Source organism: Cololabis saira, chromosome 9 (genome assembly GCF_033807715.1).
Source record: "Cololabis saira isolate AMF1-May2022 chromosome 9, fColSai1.1, whole genome shotgun sequence".
NCBI lineage: Eukaryota > Metazoa > Chordata > Actinopteri > Beloniformes > Belonidae > Cololabis > Cololabis saira.
In genome coordinates, this window is record NC_084595.1 from 20858668 (window position 1) to 20878982 (window position 20315).

Sequence of the window (20315 nt, forward strand, 5' to 3'; positions counted from 1 at the left end):
TGACGTTTGCCGGTGATGCCTTCAGGAGCATCTGGTAAATTTCCAATTTTATGTTTTCATTTCACAGTGAATTATTGTTAAAAGCCTAATTATGACGGTTTCCTCAAGACAAGTGACTATGATTATAAGACAGAACAAGTGATGCTTAATTATTATGAAACATTCCAACACAGCTTTCGCCCTTTATGTTTTTGTGTAGAATGACGTTCTATATTGATAATTTTATGCATCTATTTTTAGCACCATTAACCTGCGGTCACATGAAACATTGATAGATAATCAACACAAAAGTTTACAAACACATTACAAACGCTAAACGACACTTTTGCTGTGCCTCTAAAAACAGTGTTTCTTTACCTTTCCTGTATACAACACAATGAAATGATTCATTGCTCATTGTTGTCGCTATTACATGAATCATTGTAATCTTCCACTTTACAAGATGCGTCCATGCATGTCAGCACGACAAAAAGAGTTATAATTTAGTCATCCTTTTCAAACCCGCATTCATAATAATGTAAAGCACTGGCATGTACACACACATATTTACCTAAAATACACAATGTATTAATATAGCCTTGCTTTCACCATACATATTGCTCTATATTTTGTATAATTCTTTATAATGGTAAAATCATGCAACTGAAAACAGTAATTTCTTGCAATAAACAGTCTTTAATATATTGTCAGAATTTGGAGCATAAACAAACTAGTACCATAAGACAACAATCAATGAAGGCCATATACAAACTTAGGAATATTAAAGTATTTCATGTGATATCAGACATAAAAAAGTGAGTGCAGGATGACTTACAGTAAATCTAAATGTTGGCACAGTGTAAGTTCAATGACAATTTAAACATATCACAAGAAAGAAAAACTGCAACAGCCTTAGTCCCTCTCTTGTTGAACGTATTTCATATTATATTGTACAGAAATATCCACAGAAAATGTACAAGATATTAGAAAAAAGACAGACGCCGATACATTTCACAGAATTGTGTTGAATACACAAACAGTATTCACTATCCATTAAAAAGCACGGTCTAACATTTGACAGCTTAAATAGATGTGAGGTACTGCAATGATGCCAGCTAATTCATTTCAAGAGGTAAAATAGAAAAACAAACTCTGAACATGTGAGCAAAACAGATTGTATTTAACTGTGACGGTGACATACTTAGAATAAAAAAAATAATAAATACATTATGTCAGAGTCAAATGGATGGATTTATAATATAACGCTGTCATTGTCTGCATTACTGCTCCATTTAAAGCTGTGTGAATCAGGTGAATATTGAACAACTTCTTCCAAGTGAGATCTCACATTATCCTTTGTGATGATGAATTCTATTACTGTAACTGCAGGTGATGAAGTAGTGTTAAAGCACAAAGATAATACTATATTCAAGGAAAATATTTCCCCTTAGTCCTTTTCTGTTCAAGGTTATGAACTTGTACCAAAACCTGGGAAAAGGTTCCCGGGTTTATGTTTATGTTCTGCACATAATTTAAAACATATGTAATTTTTCAGCTGTGGTAAATGGAGTGAGTTGAAAAGATCAATATCATTATTGTGTCTTGCAGGCCAAGCAAATAAATTCAGGACATAATTAGCAAAGGAAGAGAAACAATAAGCCTGGCTATACATGCGAGAATATGATTCGTCACAGATTCGATTTGAGGCCCGTTATAATTACGTTATACAGACATACAAAAACAAAGTAGACCTTTTCTAATTCTAAGGTTTAAAGTATGAGGGCATAATTCAAAATGTAGAAGCAGTATATGAAAAACAAAGTACACCCTTACTGCTTCCATAGGAATTAAAAGGGTACAGAGCAACCGGGTGCTGCTGATGAAATTCAGTTCCAAGGACCGGTCATCAGCACATGTGATCACCTCTATAAAAGCAGATGTTTTTGGCGGTTTGTTAGTCTGGTGTATCTAGGTGTGTGTTAATATAATGTCAAGCAGGAAAGAAATCAACATTGATCTTAAAGAGAAGCAATCATTGCTGCCCATCAATTTGGGCAAGGTTTGAAGGTCATTTTCAAATAATTTTGAATTGATCATTGTATGTTGAGAAGGATGAGTTGCAAGCAAAAAAAGCATGATTATGAAAAGCCTCGGCTACGCCTACGGCTTGCTTGCAACGGGTTAAATGGAGAAGTCACTTCCCTTTAAAAAGAGTATGGCAGCACGAATAAGGTTTACAAAGTCACATCTTAACAAACCACAATGCTCCTGGAATAAATTCTTCTGCACAGACAAGACCAAAGTGGGGATGTTTGGTCAGAATGCACAGTGTCATGTTTGGTGAAAACCATACACAGTATATCAGCGCAAACACCTCATACCAAGAGTCAAGCTTGGCAGTGGACACGTAATGATTTGAGCTTGTTTTGCAGCCACAGGACATGGGCACCTTGCAATCATTGAGTCAACCGTGAACTCCTCTCTTTCTGTTTATAAAGCATGTTCGAAACAACCAGTCTCTCTGTTGTTTTCATAGAAATTTGACTTGACAAGAGAAAATCAAATTGTATTTCTTTCATACATTTTTCTTTTTTAACTTATATGAGATAAAAGGTATGCATTAATAAGCTGATAGCCTTCTCTCATCAGAGCTAGGCTACATCCCTGTTTTCAGTGTTTGTGCGATTCATGATAAACGCGCAGTGGAAGCATCATAGGGTGCCCCGAAAAATCATAAACGCTGTATTTACCCTGTATTTAAAATGTACTGCTAATTTTGGGCCTTGCTTGTATATTTGACAGGCAGGTAAGAAGTTTGAGACTGTCAGCCAGTCTCTGACAGTGACTAACACAAAGCTGCAGGTTTTCTTGCGTGTGTTGCATGTGCATGTGGGGGCCTGCTTTCTTATTGGCAGATGTCCTTTTGTCTTATTCATTAAACAGAGATGGAAGTTGCATTCATATGTTCATCAAACACTCAATAAGACAACAAATGAGCCTATATACAGTGTACTATGCAAAAGACACACACCTACATCAAGTGTGTTTTGTCAGACTGTGAATTACTCTCCTGGCTCTCTCACTTGATCAATCTTCTCCACAGAAACTACAGCTTTTATTTTTGCAAAGACAACATGAGAGGATAGTAAAATGCAGTCCTAAGAGTCTGTTTGTCTTCAAGCGTGAAATTTTAGCTACAAATCACCTCTTTTGACATCACGGGAGTTGATTGAGTGTCCAATTCATATTCCAGGGAATACTCTGGCCAGTATTTGCCATTCCACATGAGGGAGCCCCAGATTGCTCTCCTGACACAGACACGAATGGTGACTTGACTTTTTACATGGCGGACAGGTCAATACGGTTGGCTGAATTGGTGCTTTTGTCCCAGGTGTTCATCTTAGTGGGAGTTCCACCCTCTTTGTTTCCATTCATCTACGCAAGAATTGGGAAAGGAGCGCATTAGACTCGGCATTGAAGAGGCCAATGGCTTATTTTTGTTTTAGCACATTTTTAAACATCAGCACTCACAATATCAGAGTTGAACTGTTTCACATTGATGTTTCTGATGGAACTGCTGGTAAGAGACCACACCTTGGTTTTGTGTTTGAATGCAGCTCTGACCTACAGCAAGAAGTAGACCCATTACACACACTCATGCCGATGTCAAGCACAATTTTATCTAAAATTATTGCAAAATAAAACAGCCCCTACTTTGCTAATGCGGAAAAAAATTACTTACAAGAATTTGCAAAGAATTAGAACAGGTAAAATATGTAAAGCATTTAGCACTATACCTCAGAGTTGAGGAGACAGTGGAACAAGAAGACAAAGAACCCCTAAAGACAAGAAACAACATAGAAAACAGTTTAACAAATGGCTCAGAGCACTTCCCAAGTGAAAATATCACATTCTGAAGAACTTACTTGTAATGAGTTGAATACAGCAAAAATATACAAGAATGGCAAAGAGTGTGTGTTGACAGCGAGAACTCCAAAGATCCAGGAAATGCCTAGAATGGGCAGGAGGACAGCCACCGCTTTGATGGTCAGCCTTTAAACAAACCAAGAGATAACCACGCTTTTAACATTAGCGTTTGATAAAATGAATGTATTTCATCATTAAAATAATCTGATAATGACAGCAAATAAACTTACTTGACAGCATTGGCATCTCCATGAACTTTGTAATTTTCCCCACTGATTCTAGATATGATCCTGGTCACAGATATGAGAATGCCAATATTCACCTGGGCACGAGAATTACAAAGATAAATCTTTCTTTTGTGAATGTAATTGTATAATTGGCACATTACTTAGTAAAATAGACAACAAATGATTACAGTAAAAAAAAAAATAAAAAAAGTATATATTTTGTATTTTCCTCACCACAATGACAAAAAGGGCGGGTGCCACAAATGCCCAAATAGCTCCATTATTCAGTGATAGCCAGCAGCTGAAACAACGAGGCAGAGGGAAGGAGAATAGCAGTCATATTGTATTGCTTCCCAAGCAAAAAGGTTATAATGTAAATATGGAATGATATTTTGTTAACCTAAGAGGTTTAAAATACCATTAAACACAGCTGTTTCTCATTTCTTCCACAGGTGATGTCACTCTTTCTCAATGACTTGTAGGGAATCATGAGATTTCCAAACAATTCCCCACATGCTGGTCATACTTACTTGTCAGCATTACCGTAGCTGTCAAGGGCTGATGTCACGGACACCACACAGATCACCAATGGAGAACCTGGCACACAGATACAATCGCGCATTATTAACCTACTCAAGAGTTGTTTGGCAAAAGTGACAACATCTCTCATTCTGTTTTAGTCTTTCTTTGCAATATCTCTCTATGCCTTTATACAGATTCAATCGTTAAAAAACATAATTACATGCAGCCATGTTGTCTAACTATACCTTTGCACATTAATAATTACATGTACAGTATATACGTTATTATTCCCCTTGGGGAAATGTGGGACTGCTTTCAATCCATTACACTAGGAGCAGGGGGCTGCCTGGGAGCAGTTGGGGGCTAAAGTGGTTCACTTGTGTTGCCAACCCAGGGAATCGAAAGTGGTTGTTCCAGGCCCAAGCCCCCCCTTAACCACAAGCTACACTTACTTACTCACTGGATATTATATGCCTACTGATGCACACTGCATGCAACGCTGCATACCCTACTATGTAGCTTTGAATATATATAAAAAAACGTAACTAAAAATGTAAACTAAGAAATCACATATTATGAATCTTTTTTTTTTTAAAAAAAAAGGTAATGTAATCTGTAATATGTCTGCAGGAAGCAGCTTTTAGGTTTCAGCTCAATATCTTGAAAAGGTCGATCATTGCGTTGACTTCATGAACCTGGCTTTTGGTCTTGCTCCAGATGGACTGTTATGGCGTCGACGGCTTGGAATTATATAAATTGCCGCTAACAATGCCACTATTCTGACAGGGTGTTGTGGCTTTTCCACCAGAAAAATGAATAAAGGGCATGAAGAAGCCTTCTGCACATTCTGCGGGCACTGACAGTGGCAGTGACGTCACAGCCTCATTGAAGTTCTGTGCAAAATTAAATACTGGCTGTGGGCATTTTTTAAATAGTCTGAGCATTAAGATATCTTCATAGTCTTTATCATCTTTTGTAAATCAAACAAGACTTGACATTTCTTACAAAATGGGACCTTTGAAGCCTGTATTCCTTCATGATTACTTGCTAGCAGGCCTTTTCTTTTGTGCAGGTGGTTAAAAATGGTCCGAGAACAGATACTAGTCACCCAACACTGGTTCTAGCCCCCAAAATAGCTATGTATATTATATTTTTCTAGTTCTTGACCTACCAAGCATACTGGATTCTAGCACGCAATATTTCACCTTTACTTATAGTCAAACTTCTTCTTTTTTTTTAAATCACAGCAAATGGCGGCGGAAACAATTCATAAATTATCATTGACTATCGTGTGTGTGTGTGTGTGTGTGTGTGTGTGTGTGTGTGTGTGTGTGTGTGTGTGTGTGTGTGTGTGTGTGTGTGTGTGTGTGTGTGTGTTTGTGTGCGCGGGTATGTAACAGCTGTCAGACAAATCTCTAGCACATAATTTGCAGATGGCCACACAAAATTAAAATTATTCTGGCCAGAGGAAAGGAAGTCATAAAAAAGGGGATCATTTTGCACTAATGGGTTCAACATGTAAAACAGAGAATATGAATTCTGCAGCAGCCTCTTGTATGTCCCACATTTGTTTTCGATGTCCATCAATCTCAAGTTCACTCAGGATCAGGAAAGGTACTCTGTGTGGACTTAATGAACCTTGTCTCAGTTACTGAAGTACTCAGGACTCAGTAACTTTTTTTTTTCTTTCAAAGTGTTATTTGACCAAGGTGAGTTCAAATAATATACAAAATGTTCTCCATGAGTTGAATGCTGGACGTTGGCTCAAACTAGGGATAAGAGTAAAATGCTATAAGAATAAAAACCAGTAAGACATCATGGAGGTGAATACAGGCATCCTCTCATATCTTCATTTCTATAGGCAAACGAAAAACCTACCCCAGCCAATGCCATAGTAGTAGAAGTGTTTGCTGCCTTCAGATCCAAACACCTTGACCACCATACTGTAGAGATGAAGGCCCTCCACCAGCATCCAGGCAAAGGCGCTCAGAAAGAAGAAGTGAAGCAAGACAGCCATGACCTTGCAGGCAGGCTGAGAGGTAGGACAATACATTCAAGAATTTCCTTTAATTTCAGGTTTCTAGAAATGTGAGCAAGTCTTTGTGCTTTATAATTCAAATGTCAGTTTCTCCCCTTTGCCTGAGTCAATTACTTGTTTGTTATCCAGAAATGCTACACATCTCCATGGTATTCTGATTCTGATTCAATCAGCTCTAAGAAACAGTAATCATAACACTTTTTAATTCACTAATTTAGACTGATAATCCTAAAAGCATTACAACAATCGTCCCCATCATGATAACTGTCGCTGTTATCATCATCAGTAAGGAAGAAGCCTCTGTACTGTGTACCAACCGTGCCCGGGGTAAAACTGGCACTGATGAGCAGAAAGATCTCAGCCACCAGGATGGCGAAGGACAGGTTGGCGTGGATGTGGTAGCGTTGGTTACGGATGGTACTAACAGACCTGCAGAGCAACAAGAGGACGAAACATTGTGAAAAAGAACATTATACACAATACGTGTACGTCTGAACCGTGATGCACATTACATGTCTAAATGACCATATAGCGCATGCAGAATTTAAAAAAACATTACAGTAGCCAATAAATCAAGATAAAAATGTTCATGAGGGATTCACTGATAAAGAGATAACTGCTACCAATAAAGCACCATTAAAAGCTGCATGCCTGTGTCGGACTGATGATACTTACGACAAAACTGCAAAGGTAACCAGGGTGATAGCAAGGCAGAAGATGGAAATTGAGCACCCCACATATCCAATGACTGACAGTGCCATCGTGTGGCCAGTAGTGAGCTGTGTATACAGAAACATTGGACAAGGCAACATGTAAAATCCTTTTGGCATATGGTGCAAATGTTATGCACACCCAAGTAGTCAAGTCTATTTTTATGGAATTAGCATAGACAGAATTTACTTAAAAAAAGGCTAATTTGTGACTGAGATTATTGTGTTTTCGATATGCACCTAACTATGTTACTTGGTCTGGCACTTTCATGTTGTTTTGGAGTTTTGGCTATTTTAAGGGTTTGGTTTTGATTCTCTACGAACTGTCTGCACATGTGCCTTGTCATTATGAGGGCAGAGGAGTCTCAGTGTTTCAGAAAAGGGAGATGTAGGATGTTCCCTTGCAGCTGAGGGATGAGGCAGCCCACTAATTAGAGACCTACTGTGGGAAAGTATAGCATCAAATAAACTGCTGCGCCTTAAATATAGAAGTACTGTAGCTGCACTTAGCTGCAATAAGAAGTCATCTTTTCTATTCAAAGAAGCTACTGTGGATGCTAACCATACTTCCCTGGCACATGTTCTCTGTAACAAAGGGATAGCACGTACATATATGATTTGCATTTGAAGTGTATTCAGTTAATGTGAGTGTAAAATACCGTGCATTCAGTGTTTAACGAGTAGAAAGCAGTTGATGTGATCACAGATGTTTTAAAATAATTAAAAAATATAGCCTTCAATGATTGTGGCTTCAATGAAAGACCCACTGACCCATACAGAGACCCATGTCAGTACCTCAATGTAAAACCATCAGTGAAACTGTCCCTGTGACTGAATAATTCTGTCTGCATCTGACCAACACAGAGGGACAACAGGCTGCAGGAGGAACCACTGATTGGTGGATAACTGTGTGGTAAACCACTGTGTCCAGACCAGATGCAGTATATTTAAAAAAAAAAAAGTACTTATTTTGTGGCTGATATAAGAGCAGAGATACACTTTGGAAAACAGGATGAACGGCTGATACAGAATAAGAATAAACCTGAACACGTAAAATCCACAGTGATTTCATCTTTTTCCAGTGTCTCATTTGGTGAAGAACAAGCTCTCTGGTTTCACGCACATGCAGATAAATTGTTCTCCCATAGACCTGCCTGCACTTGTTTTTTATATTTCAGAAATTAAATACTTCCATTTGTTTGCTTTTTCCCCTTGATAAAATGATATAATAATAAATTTTTTGGCCACGTTTTTGCAGCGAAACCAGCAATCACATTTGACCTTGTTGTCAACTTAGAAAATAATTGCTTGTTAGAGCAATAAATCATACAGGCATGTATATAAGCCCCAAAAATAACAATACCTTCAAGGGTACAACTTGCATAAGGATCGCAAAGTTGGTGAGGTGGTTGCACAAGCACACAGAATAAGACATGTTTCCTTCAGTGCGTACGCAGCCTTCATTTGACCATACTCCCTCATTAGAACTGAAACAGACCAAAATATAGTATTATGCACAAAGTAAATATGATCAATGGATATTAAAAAAAAGAACATATATGAAGGGAAAAAACTAAATAAAAGTCTGTTTTCATCTGAATGTTGCTGACAGGGATAAAACACAATCAACTGGGGGAGGCATATATCCATTTTTCTTTTCTGACATACCAGGGCAGTTTGACAGGATAATCTAATAATTCAGATTTTTCATGAGCTTCATGGCAAAGAAGACAAAAAGGAGGAAGCCAGTGTATCAAGTTGAAACTTACTCCCTTTTAAAATGATTGATGCTCTTTAAAACGTATTTTTGGACCCATTTTTAGAACATCAGAAGGCTCTTGCTCAAAGTAAAACTGAAGCTGCAACACAAGATCCTGGATGTTTCTGATTTAAACAAGTAAAAAGGAAATAGACATTTTCCAAACAACTGCTTCTTTCTTTTGATTTCAAGCCCTAGCCTAAAACAATAAACAACCACTTCAACAATCAAGATCTTTTCGTTTTCCTCTCGCTCCACATCTGAATGAGAACTCTGGAACACCAACCTGTAATCCAAAAAGGCACAGTAGAGGAAGACTTTATTGCTCTGATTTAGTACTTGGTCCTGCTGTTCTTTAGTCTGAAAAAAAAGAGCAGTGAAACTCAATTAAGAACTTAAATTCAAAAGGAAGGTACTTGACAGGGAACTAGGCAGCAAATCAAAATGACCACACACTTAGAGTAACCTTTTCTTACACAGATAAGCAGGTTAGGAATATCAATTAGGTAGGATATTTCGTTCCAACTTTTAATTCACATATTGAACACACATCACAAGTTGATGGATTCAAATAACTATATCTATAACTACTATGCAACTGATTTTAGGGTGCAATCGATGCAAATGGTGAATGCTTTTTAAAACTTGAGATGCATAATTGAACCTTTTCTTTTTCTTTTTATGCTAAAACCCCAGTAAAATATGTAATTTTGCTCAAGGAAAATTACCAGCTACCAAATAATTCACATTTTTCAGCTGAATAGAATTTCCTCTTGTCCTCAAGAATCTTATTTGATTATAAATCAGTTTTTCCATGTCACTCCTTAAATGAGATGTGGAGTCTCCAGGGATAGTGAGCTAATACCTACAATGCAAAAATGCAGTAATTGGGGCTTGGCCATGATTTCAGGTCAACTCATTACCCTCTTCAATCTTTAGTCCATAGAAAACAACACTTCCACAGGCTGCTTGGGTGTATACTGAGAGACCATACACCTTTCCTGAAAAAGTCTGAAAAAAGACTGAAAAAGTATGAGATTGACTGTGACTGTGTCTGCAATATTTCCTTTTGGAAAAAGTGAGAGTGCAAGTGAAACTGACAGTCAGGCTGTCTGTTTCCTGGCCCACAGGCCTAGTGATTCATATTGCAAAGCACAGCACAATACCTTGACTTTGTTTTGCAATCAAATTGCTGCTCTCATTCTTTCAGTTTCACACATGCATCCCTTTATTCATCACATACTATGACACTTGAGGGAAATGCAAAGGACAGAAAATCCTGTTGCCCATTAAAGGACTCAGAATGGGTCCGGGACCTATAAAGTTGTATTAAATACACCCTGTCATGGCCAGCTGCCGGCTAGCTTTGATCAAATGCAAGCAAACCTGTGCATGAAGGTATAAATGAAAGCAGACGGAGGACAGACACATTGCAGCTGGCATACTAAGGGAACATGTGATGCTCCTATTGCAAGGAACTAATTATCAATATCAACCAGAAAATGTAAATGTGGTCTAATGGTAAACAATCCATCAAAGCCTGATTTGTTCCAGACACCAGCCGAAACATGCATTAACTCACAGAGCATCACACATAATGTATGAAGCTATGCTTCCTCTCTAGCAACTGTCTGTTGGTAGTTACTGTAATCCAGCTTGTGTTTTCCAGTTTATATGTGAGGAGAAATGCAAGGACCTGATACTCACTGGTGAGTATTTAAATGCTCTCCAAGATCTGGCAACGCTTTGCGTGGATGCTATTGTTTCCCTCATGCCCCGCGGCCTCAGAATTCACCCGCCAGGAGCGCAGCTGGCGCTCCAACTCTTTATTAACAACAGAAGGTCAGCAAACACCACCCTGGAAATCACTCTGAGCCTCGAAAGGGGAACAAAACGGACTAGGTGAAGAGAGAGTGAAAGCTAGCGACAAGAGAGTGATGCAGAAAGTCAAGCTGATCAAAGAGGAGAGAGTCTTAGGTGAATAGGCTGATTAATCACATGTTAATAGAGTGTCCTAATCTGTACAAATGTCAAACATAGCACCATTTAAAGGGCTTTATGTGAATTCCTCTCAGTTGCTACTGACTTTCACAGCTGTGAAGTTACATAACGGCAAAAAATCGATTTCTACAAAGAGCTATCCTAAAAAGATCTTCTTCACTCCCAAAAGTACAAGTACTGTATAAAAATATAAAACATCTCCCTACAAACAAATCTCCTGCATTCTACATACTCATTTATTCCAAAGTATTTTTTTTTATTTGCAAAAAGTTATAAGTGTCTATTCACTTTGCCTATCTGGAGATTTTTTTTTTCTTTTAGTTGTTTGACTTTTTTTTTCTTAAATCGGTTCAGATGACAACTACGGCACAGTAACTATAGCTCTGAATCCATGAAACGCAACATGAAACACTGTGACCTAGAAAAAGCCTTTAAAACTTGAAACTATTGGCTGCTGAAGGTAGTAAAGCTGAATCAGATGTGTGGGGAAGCAAATAATGCAAAACCATGATGTAAATCTTCTGCAGCAACTAAAATAACATGCCTGCTACAGTGGTGGTTGATGTTTTTTTTTAGTCCAGGTCAGGCCAAAGGTGCTGAAAACTTGAATTTATATATTATGTTTATCCCCCTTTCCATTAAGCTTTACAATTTTTCCACAACGGACACAGAAAAGAAATGATCTGTGTCTTCTCATTCCCATTTAGTGTAGTAAGGGTCTACTGGAGTCCATCCCAGTTCTTTTCAAGCAAAAAGCATAGACTGAAAAGGTCACCATACCATCACAGGGCCACTTTTAGACAAACAATCACATATCCTACAATGGGATATCTCGAACCACCAATTAATCTAACATACAAATTTTCGGACTGTGGTAGGAAGCAGGAGTACCCGGAGAAATCCCACAAAAGCAGGGGGAGAACATGCAAACCAAAATCTTGCTGTGAGGCAACAGTGGTAACCACTAAGCCACCGTGCTGCCTTCTTTTTTTAATCTCAACAAACAAACAAACTCATCGTTCAGCAACATAACAACCCCAGAGCTCCACGTTACAGTTTAAACTGAACACAAATGCACATGAATTCCCGTTTCCCTGGTACCTGACAAAACCCCTTCTTGAATTGGCTGTGGTGTGTTTCTGCTTCATAATTATACAACTGGACATGTCCAAGCATCCTAACGGATAGATCTCAAAACTATCAAAATACCTCAGTGTATCCCTTTTAGTTTTATAAAAAGCATAGATGAGATGGTTCGGACACATAAAGAGGAGGGATGGTGCATAAACTGGCAGAAGGATGCTGGAGATTAAGCTGCCAGGTAGGAGAACCGAAAAAAAAAAGATCAAAAAGGAGATTTCTAAATGTGATGACAGAGTTAATGCAGTTGGCTGCGGTGCAGAGGAAGCTAAAGAAGACAAGGTAAACTGGAAATAGATGATCCACTCTTTGGACCCCTGAAGGCAAAAGCAGAAGAGGAAGATGGTGAGTAAGAGATACTAATAGTCTTCACGCTCACAGACTTAATGAGGGGGGCTTGAAAGTGACAGAAAAAATAGAAAGTCTGCTTTTTATCACTTCATTCAGATCAGTGATTGAGCAGAAATGAATATTGGATGAAGTTGCTTTGAAAGAAATAGAATGAATGGACTGAAATGGATTGATCATGATTATACTGAAAACGGATAGTAATCCATTAGGTATGATTAGAACATCATTTGTATATACATGGACCGAAGTGGATTGTATTTGACTGGACGTTTAAAGTGATTTCTCTGTTAAGCGCCCTGAGATTACGTTTGTTGTGTGTCTTGACCTCCATATCATGTAGAGTAGGTACATGATATGGAGGTCAAGAGAGAAAATAAAGGGAGCCGTTCAGTAGTAAAGAGGTTAAAGAAAAAGGTAATGATGTTATTTCAGACGGCTGATGTTTGCAAGTGATTGTCACTATGCTTTTTTACAAAAGCAGTACCCATGGTCTTCGATGAGCCAAAATGAGCAGAGGATATTTACTTTTTAAATAAACACATGTCATTAGCTGCACTGAAACTGCACAAAAAACTGCACTAAAAAACAGATGTTTTTCTTCACAAATGAAATTCATGTCAATAAGAGAAACGTAAACTATCTTAGGACCAGGATGCCAAAGTTTGGAGAATAATAATAATAATTAAAGCTGCAAGCAGCGATGAACGGGCCCTCGCACTCACGGCCACCGCCCCCCATAAGCATATCAGAAACGACACCACCCACGACTTCCTATGTCAAACCATTCAAAAGTTATAGCAGAAAAAAGGGACAACCAATCAGAAGAAGGGGTGGGGCTAATTCAGGCCAATGAAGGTCAAGGACTCCATACAGAATCTGATGACACCACCCACGACTCTCTATGTCAAACCATTCCAAAGTTATAGCAGAAAATCGGGACAACCAATCAGAAGAAGGGGCGGGGCTAATTTGCACCAATTATGGTCAAGGACTCAATACCGAGTCCGATGACACCACCCACGACTCTCTATGTCAAACCATTCAAAAGTTATAGCAGAAAAAAGTATTCTAGGGGGCGCTGTTGAGCCATTAGGCCACGCCCATTCATGCAAACCATGAAATATCAAATTTATCACCAGGCCTGGCTTGGTGCAAAATTTGGTGACTTTTGGAGAACTATCAAATATGGACCAATCAGATGAAGGGGGCGCACTTTTTGGCGTCGAGTGTTGCCACGTTAACGCTTTTGAATGAGAAAAGTAATGCGCGTCGTCGCAGGAAGGAGACGCACATGTTGATGTAAAAAAAAAAACACACAAATTGCTGACAATAATCTTTGCATTGAGCTGGGATCGATCCCACGATCTCCCACACGAAAGACGGCGACATTACCGCTGAGCCACGAATCAGCTTGGCTATTTTCTGAATGACTGACTTAGGAGATACCAACATAGCGATGTAATCTGAGTCCCGAATTGTTTTTTCGTAATTTTTAAAATATTTGTAAGATATAAATATTAGTAAAACCCCACTATTTGTTCTTTTGTGAATAGCATGTTCCAGTCTTTACTTCCTAGACACACACACTGCATGGAAGGGAGCGTTTGATTTATTGTTCACGTAACATTACTTTTATTTTTTCACAACCAAACCACGCACTTTATTTATGTCATTTGCACCGGGCAAGGACAAAAAATAAATGATTCCACCAAAATTCCAGAGATTTTTGTGGTTGGCTGACACATTACCATCATATTTCAAATATGTCAAACCATTCAAAAGTTATAGTCAGAAAATATGGACAACCAATCAGAAGAAGGGGAGGGGCTAATTCAGGCCAACGAAGCTTAAGAACTCATTACAGAGTCCCTTGACACCACCCACGACTTCCTATGTCAAACCATTAAAAAGTTATAGCAGAAAAAAGGGACAACCAATCAGAAGAAGGGGCGGGGCTAATTCAGGCCAATGAAGGTCAAGGACTCCATAAAGAATCTGATGACACCACCCACGACTTCTTATGTCAAACCATTCAAAAGTTATGGCAGAGAAAAGTTTTCTAGGGGGCGCTGTTGAGCCGTTAGGCCACGCCCATTAATGCAAACCATGAAATATCACATTTATCACCAAGTCTGGCTTGCATGCAAAATTTGGTGACTTTTGGGAAACTATCAAATATGGACCAATCAGATGAAGGGGGGGCGCGCTTTTTGGCGTCTAGCGTCGCCACGGTAACACTTTTGAAAGAGAAAAGTAATGCGCTTAGTCGCAGGATGGAGACGCACATTTTGATGTATAACACATCTGGGTTCACGATACGGTTCGGGCCGTATTAATTCTCGAAGGAATGGCATATATTGCTCCAAAATTACGTGATTAATTAAGAATGTTCAAAATGGCCGACTTTCTGTTCGGTTTAGGCCATGGCGCCAAGAGACTTTTCTTTAAGTAGCGACATGATAAAGAAGTGTACCGATCTTCGTTCATGTACGTCAAACCGTATTCTGGGGCTTGAGGCGCAAAGTTTTTTCTGTCTAAACCAATCAGATAATGGGTGGGCGCGCTTTTTGGCGTCTAGCGTCGCCACGGTAACGCTTTTGAGAGAGAAAAGTAATGCGTGGTGTCGGAGGATGGAGACGCACATTTTGATGTATAACACACATGGGGGCTCGTTACGGTTCGGGCCGTATTAACTGCCGAAGGAATGGCATAAATTTCGCCAAAATGACACGATTAATTCAAAATGGCCGACATCCTGTTCGGTTTCGGGCATGACTCCAAGAGACTTTTCTTTAAGTTGTGCAATGATACAGGTGTGTACTGATTTTCGTGCATGTAGGTCAAACCGTATCGTGGGGCTTGAGGCACAAAGTTTTCCGGGGGGCGCTGTTGAGCCATTTTGCCACGCCCATTAATGCAAACCATAAAATATCAAATTTTTCGCCAGGCCTGGTTTGCGTGCAAAATTTGGTGACTTTTTGGGCACGTTTAGGGGGTCAAAAAGGCCCTCCTTTCGTCAGAAAAATAATAATAATAATAATTAAAGCTGCAAGCAGCGATGAACGGGCCCTCGCACTCACGGCCACCGCCCCCCATAAGCATATCAGAAACGACACCACCCACGACTTCCTATGTGAAACCATTCAAAAGTTATAGCAGAAAAAAGGGACAACCAATCAGAAGAAGGGGCGGGGCTAATTCAGGCCAATGAAGGTCAAGGACTCCATAAAGAATCTGATGACACCACCCACGACTCTCTATGTCAAACCATTCCAAAGTTATAGCAGAAAATCGGGACAACCAATCAGAAGAAGGGGCTAATTAAGGCCAACGAAGCTTAAGGACTCATTACAGAGTCCCATGACACCACCCACAACTTCCTATGTCAAACCATTCAAAAGTTATGGCAGAGAAAAGTATTCTAGGGGGCGCTGTTGAGCCGTTAGGCCACGCCCATTAATGCAAACCATGAAATATCAAATTTATCGCCAAGTCTGTCTTGCATGCAAAATTTGGTGACTTTTGGAGAACCATCAAATATGGACCAATCAGATTTCAAAATGGCCGACTTCCTGTTTGGTTTCGGCCATGGCTCCAAGAGACTTTTCTTTAAGTTGCGACATGATACAGGTGTGTATCGATTTTCGTGCATGTACGTCAAACCGTATTGTGGGGCTTGAGGCACAAAGTTTTCCGGGGGGCGCTGTTGAGCCATTTTGCCAGGCCCATTAATGCAAACCATGAAATATCAAATTTATCGCCAGGCCTGGCTTGCATGCCAAATTTGGTGCCTTTTGGGGAACTATCAAATATGGACCAATCAGATGAAGGGGGGGTGCGCTTGTTGGCGTCTAGCGTCGCCACGGTAACACTTTCGAAAGAGAAAAGTAATGCGTGTAGTCGCAGGATGGAGACGCACATTTTGATGTATAACACATCTGGGTTCAAGATACCGTTCGGGCTGAATTAACTCTCGAAGGAATGGCATATATTGCTCCAAAATTACGCAATTAATTCAGAATGTTCAAAATGGCCGACTTCCTGGTCGGTTTCGGCCATGGCGCCAAGAGACTTTTCTTTTAGTTGCGACATGATACAGGAGTGTACTGATTTTCGTTCATGTACGTCAAACCGTATTATGGGGCTTGAGGCACAAAGTTTTTTCTGTCTGAACCAATCAGATGAAGGGTGGGCGCGCTTTTTGGCGTCTAGCGCCGCCACGGTAACGCTTTTGAAAGAGAAAAGTAATGCGTGTTGTCGCAGGATGGAGACGCACATTTTGATGTATAACACACTTGGGGGCACGTTACGGTTCGGGCTGAATTAACTTTCGAAGGAATGGCATAAATTTAGCCAAAATGACACGACTAATTCAAAATGGCCGACTTCCTGTTCGGTTTCGGGCATGACGCCAAGAGACTTTTCTTTCAGTTGCGCCATGATACAGGTGTGTACCGATTTTCGGTCATGTACGTCAAACCGTATCGTGGGGCTTGAGGCACAAAGTTTTCAAGGGGGCGCTGTTGAGCCATTTTGCCACGCCCATTAATGCAAACCATTAAATATCAAATTTTTCGCCAGGCCTGACTAGGGTGCAAAATTTGGTGACTTTTTGGGCATGTTAAGGGGGGCAAAAAGGCCTTCACTTTGTCAGGAAAATAATAATAATAATAATAATAACTAGAAAATTTCTGGAAATTTTGATATGGGCATGCCCTACCGCCCATTTGTCCCCTCTTGCTGCTTTGGTTTGGGGCTGTAGTGTTTGTGTTCGGGGTGGTTCTATGTCAGTTTGAGGTGTTTTTACGCTTGTATTTCATTCATTCCTGTGCTCCCAATAGTTATTAATGGGGCGCGCTTTTTGGCATCTAGCGTTGCCACGGTAACGCTTTTGACTGAGAATAGTAATGCCCATCGAGGCAAGATGGAGACGCATGTAACGATGTATGCCATGCATGGGTGCATGTTCCGGTTCAGGCTACGTTAACGGATAGGTTTTTTTTTTCACCATGGTACAAAACCCCATCCGAATGAATGGGGCCATTTGGCATGGATTTTGACATAAAATGTCCTTAAATCCCAGCTTCATGAAATTTGAATATGTTGAAGTCCACAGCGTGCCGAGTCAGGGGACATTTGTACGATGTCTCTACGATAACCTGTTGCCTAGCAACAAGCGTCCAAATTCAAACAGAAATAAAAAAAAAAATGAAAGGCCAATATCTAAAAAAACTGTAATAATTAGCATAATGAGGTTGTACGTAGCGTTAGGGACAATCGGGCCGAGTGTTTGAAAGTTTGAACGATGTCTCTACGATAAAGTTCGACCGAGCAATAAGCGTCTGAATTTTTGCCTTTTTTTTTGCTTTTTGGCATCTAGCGTTGCCACGGTAACACTTTTGACTGAGAAAAGTAATGCCCATCGAGGCACGATGGAGACGCATCCAACGATGTATGCCATGCATGGGTGCACGTTCCGGTTCGGGCAGCATTAACAGATTGTTTATTCACATGGTCCCCCATACAAATGCATTGGTTTTTGTTGCCATGGTAACAAGCCCCATAGGATAGAATGGGACAATTTGGCTTTAATATCTCAAAAGCTGTAAACGACAGCGTAATGAGACCTCAGTATGTTGTAGTCCACATCAAGCTGAGTCTTTTAACGTTGGAACCAAGTCTCTGCGATACCGCGTTGCCGCGCAACAAGCATCCGAAGTTCCGTTAGCATCAAAATGAGCAATGTGGAATATCTCAAAAACCATAATAGCGAGCATGACGAGACTAAAATATGTTGCAGTACAAAGCGTCCCGGGTTGGTCAATGTTGTAATGATGTCTGTACGATAAACCGTTGCCTAGCAACAAGCGTCCAAAATAAAAGGGATTTTTTTTTTAAATTGAAAGTTAAATATCGCAAAAACCGTAATAACTAGAATGATGAAGTTGTATGGTCCTTTAAAGACTATCGGGCCGAGTGTTTCAAAGTTTGAACGATGTCTCTACGATAAAGTTCGGCCGAGCAATAAGCGTGGGAATTTTCGCCTTTTTTTTTGCTTTTTGGCAACTAGCGTTGCCACGGTAACCCCTATTACTGAGAAAAGTAATACCCATCGAATCACGATGGAGACGCATCCAACGATGTATGCCATGCATGGGTGCATGTTGCGGTTCGGGCCGTATTAACGGACGAAAAAAAGTGCGGAATAAGAATAATAAGAAAAGGGAAACCTTTTCTGTATACCAATATATCGCCTTCATTTTCATGTTTTTCCTCATTTTTTCGGTCGTGTTTTAGTTTTTGGAGATTTTTTTTTTCCACATCAGAGCGGGGTCATGCTCTACACCTGCTGGTGTGACGTGGGACTTTTGCGACTTTAGCTTGTTAGCAAAATGCTAGCAACATTGCCCTTTGGGCCATTCTGGACGATTGCAATATGGTCATGCCATTACTTGGCATGCCCATAATAATAATTAAAGCTGCAAGCAGCGATGAACGGGCCCTCGCACTCACGGCCACCGCCCCCCATAAGCATATCAGAAAAGACACCACCCACGACTTCCTATGTCAAACCATTCAAAAGTTATAGCAGAAAAAAGGGACAACCAATCAGAAGAAGGGGCGGGGCTAATTCAGGCCAATGAAGGTCAAGGACTCCATACAGAATCTGATGACACCACCCACGACTCTCTATGTCAAACCATTCCAAAGATATAGCAGAAAATCGGGACAACCAATCAGAAGAAGGGGCGGGGCTAATTAAGGCCAACGAAGCTTAAGAACTCATTACAGAGTCCCATGACACCACCCAAGACTTCCTATGTCAAACTATTCAAAAGTTATAGCAGAAAAAAGGGACAACCAATCAGAAGAAGGGGCGGGGCTAATTTAGGCCAATGAAGGTCAAGGACTCCATAAAGAATCTGATGACCCCACCCACGACTCCCTATGTCAAACCATTCCAAAGTTATAGCAGAAAATCGGGACAACCAATCAGAAGAAGGGGCCGGGCTAATTAAGGCCAACGAAGCTTAAGGACTCATTACAGAGTCCCATGACACCACCCACAACTTCCTATGTCAAACCATTCAAAAGTTATGGCAGATAAAAGTATTCTAGGGGGCGCTGTTGAGCCGTTAGGCCACGCCCATTAATGCAAACCATGAAATATCAAATTCATCGCCAAGTCTGGCTTGCGTGCAAAATTTGGTGACTTTTGGAGAACTATCAAATATGGACCAATCACATGAAGGGCGGGTGCGCCTTTTGGCGTCTAGCGTCGCCACGGTAACACTTCTGAAAGAGAAAAGTAATGCGTGGTGTCGCAGGATGTAGACGCACATTTTGATGTATAACACACCTGGGTGCACGTTACGGTTCGGGCTGAATTAACTGCCGAAGGAATGGCATAAATTTCGCCAAAATGACACAATTTATTCAAAATGGCCGACATCCTGTTCGGTTTCGGCCATGGCTCCAAGAGACTTTTCTTTAAGTTGTGCCATGATACAGGTGTGTAGCGATTTTCGTGCATGTACGTCAAACCGTATTGTGGGGCTTGAGGCACAAAGTTTTCCGGGGGGCGCTGTTGAGCCATTTTGCCACGCCCATTAATGCAAACCATGAAATATCAAATTTATCGCGAGGCCTGGCATGCATGC

The 20315-nt window shown here is 40.2% G+C and overlaps 1 protein-coding gene across 4 annotated transcripts in view; it reads right to left on the minus strand.

Annotated features, from left to right (window-relative positions):
• Nucleotides 1–663: 663 nt before the first annotated feature.
• adgrd1 (adhesion G protein-coupled receptor D1) overlaps nucleotides 664–20315 on the minus strand; it is a 47582-nt gene continuing 27930 nt past the window's right edge. For all 4 annotated transcript variants that reach the window (XM_061730743.1, XM_061730742.1, XM_061730741.1 and 1 more), the window contains 12 exons: nucleotides 9449–9522; nucleotides 8767–8890; nucleotides 7369–7472; nucleotides 7011–7122; nucleotides 6534–6687; nucleotides 4664–4730; nucleotides 4368–4434; nucleotides 4137–4228; nucleotides 3906–4032; nucleotides 3777–3818; nucleotides 3511–3603; nucleotides 664–3414 (listed from right to left, as the gene is read on the minus strand). In XM_061730743.1, the coding sequence (XP_061586727.1) occupies nucleotides 3319–3414; nucleotides 3511–3603; nucleotides 3777–3818; nucleotides 3906–4032; nucleotides 4137–4228; nucleotides 4368–4434; nucleotides 4664–4730; nucleotides 6534–6687; nucleotides 7011–7122; nucleotides 7369–7472; nucleotides 8767–8890; nucleotides 9449–9522 (1152 nt within the window). In that variant the 3' untranslated portion in view covers nucleotides 664–3318. The remainder of the gene's footprint in view (nucleotides 3415–3510; nucleotides 3604–3776; nucleotides 3819–3905; nucleotides 4033–4136; nucleotides 4229–4367; nucleotides 4435–4663; nucleotides 4731–6533; nucleotides 6688–7010; nucleotides 7123–7368; nucleotides 7473–8766; nucleotides 8891–9448; nucleotides 9523–20315) is intronic.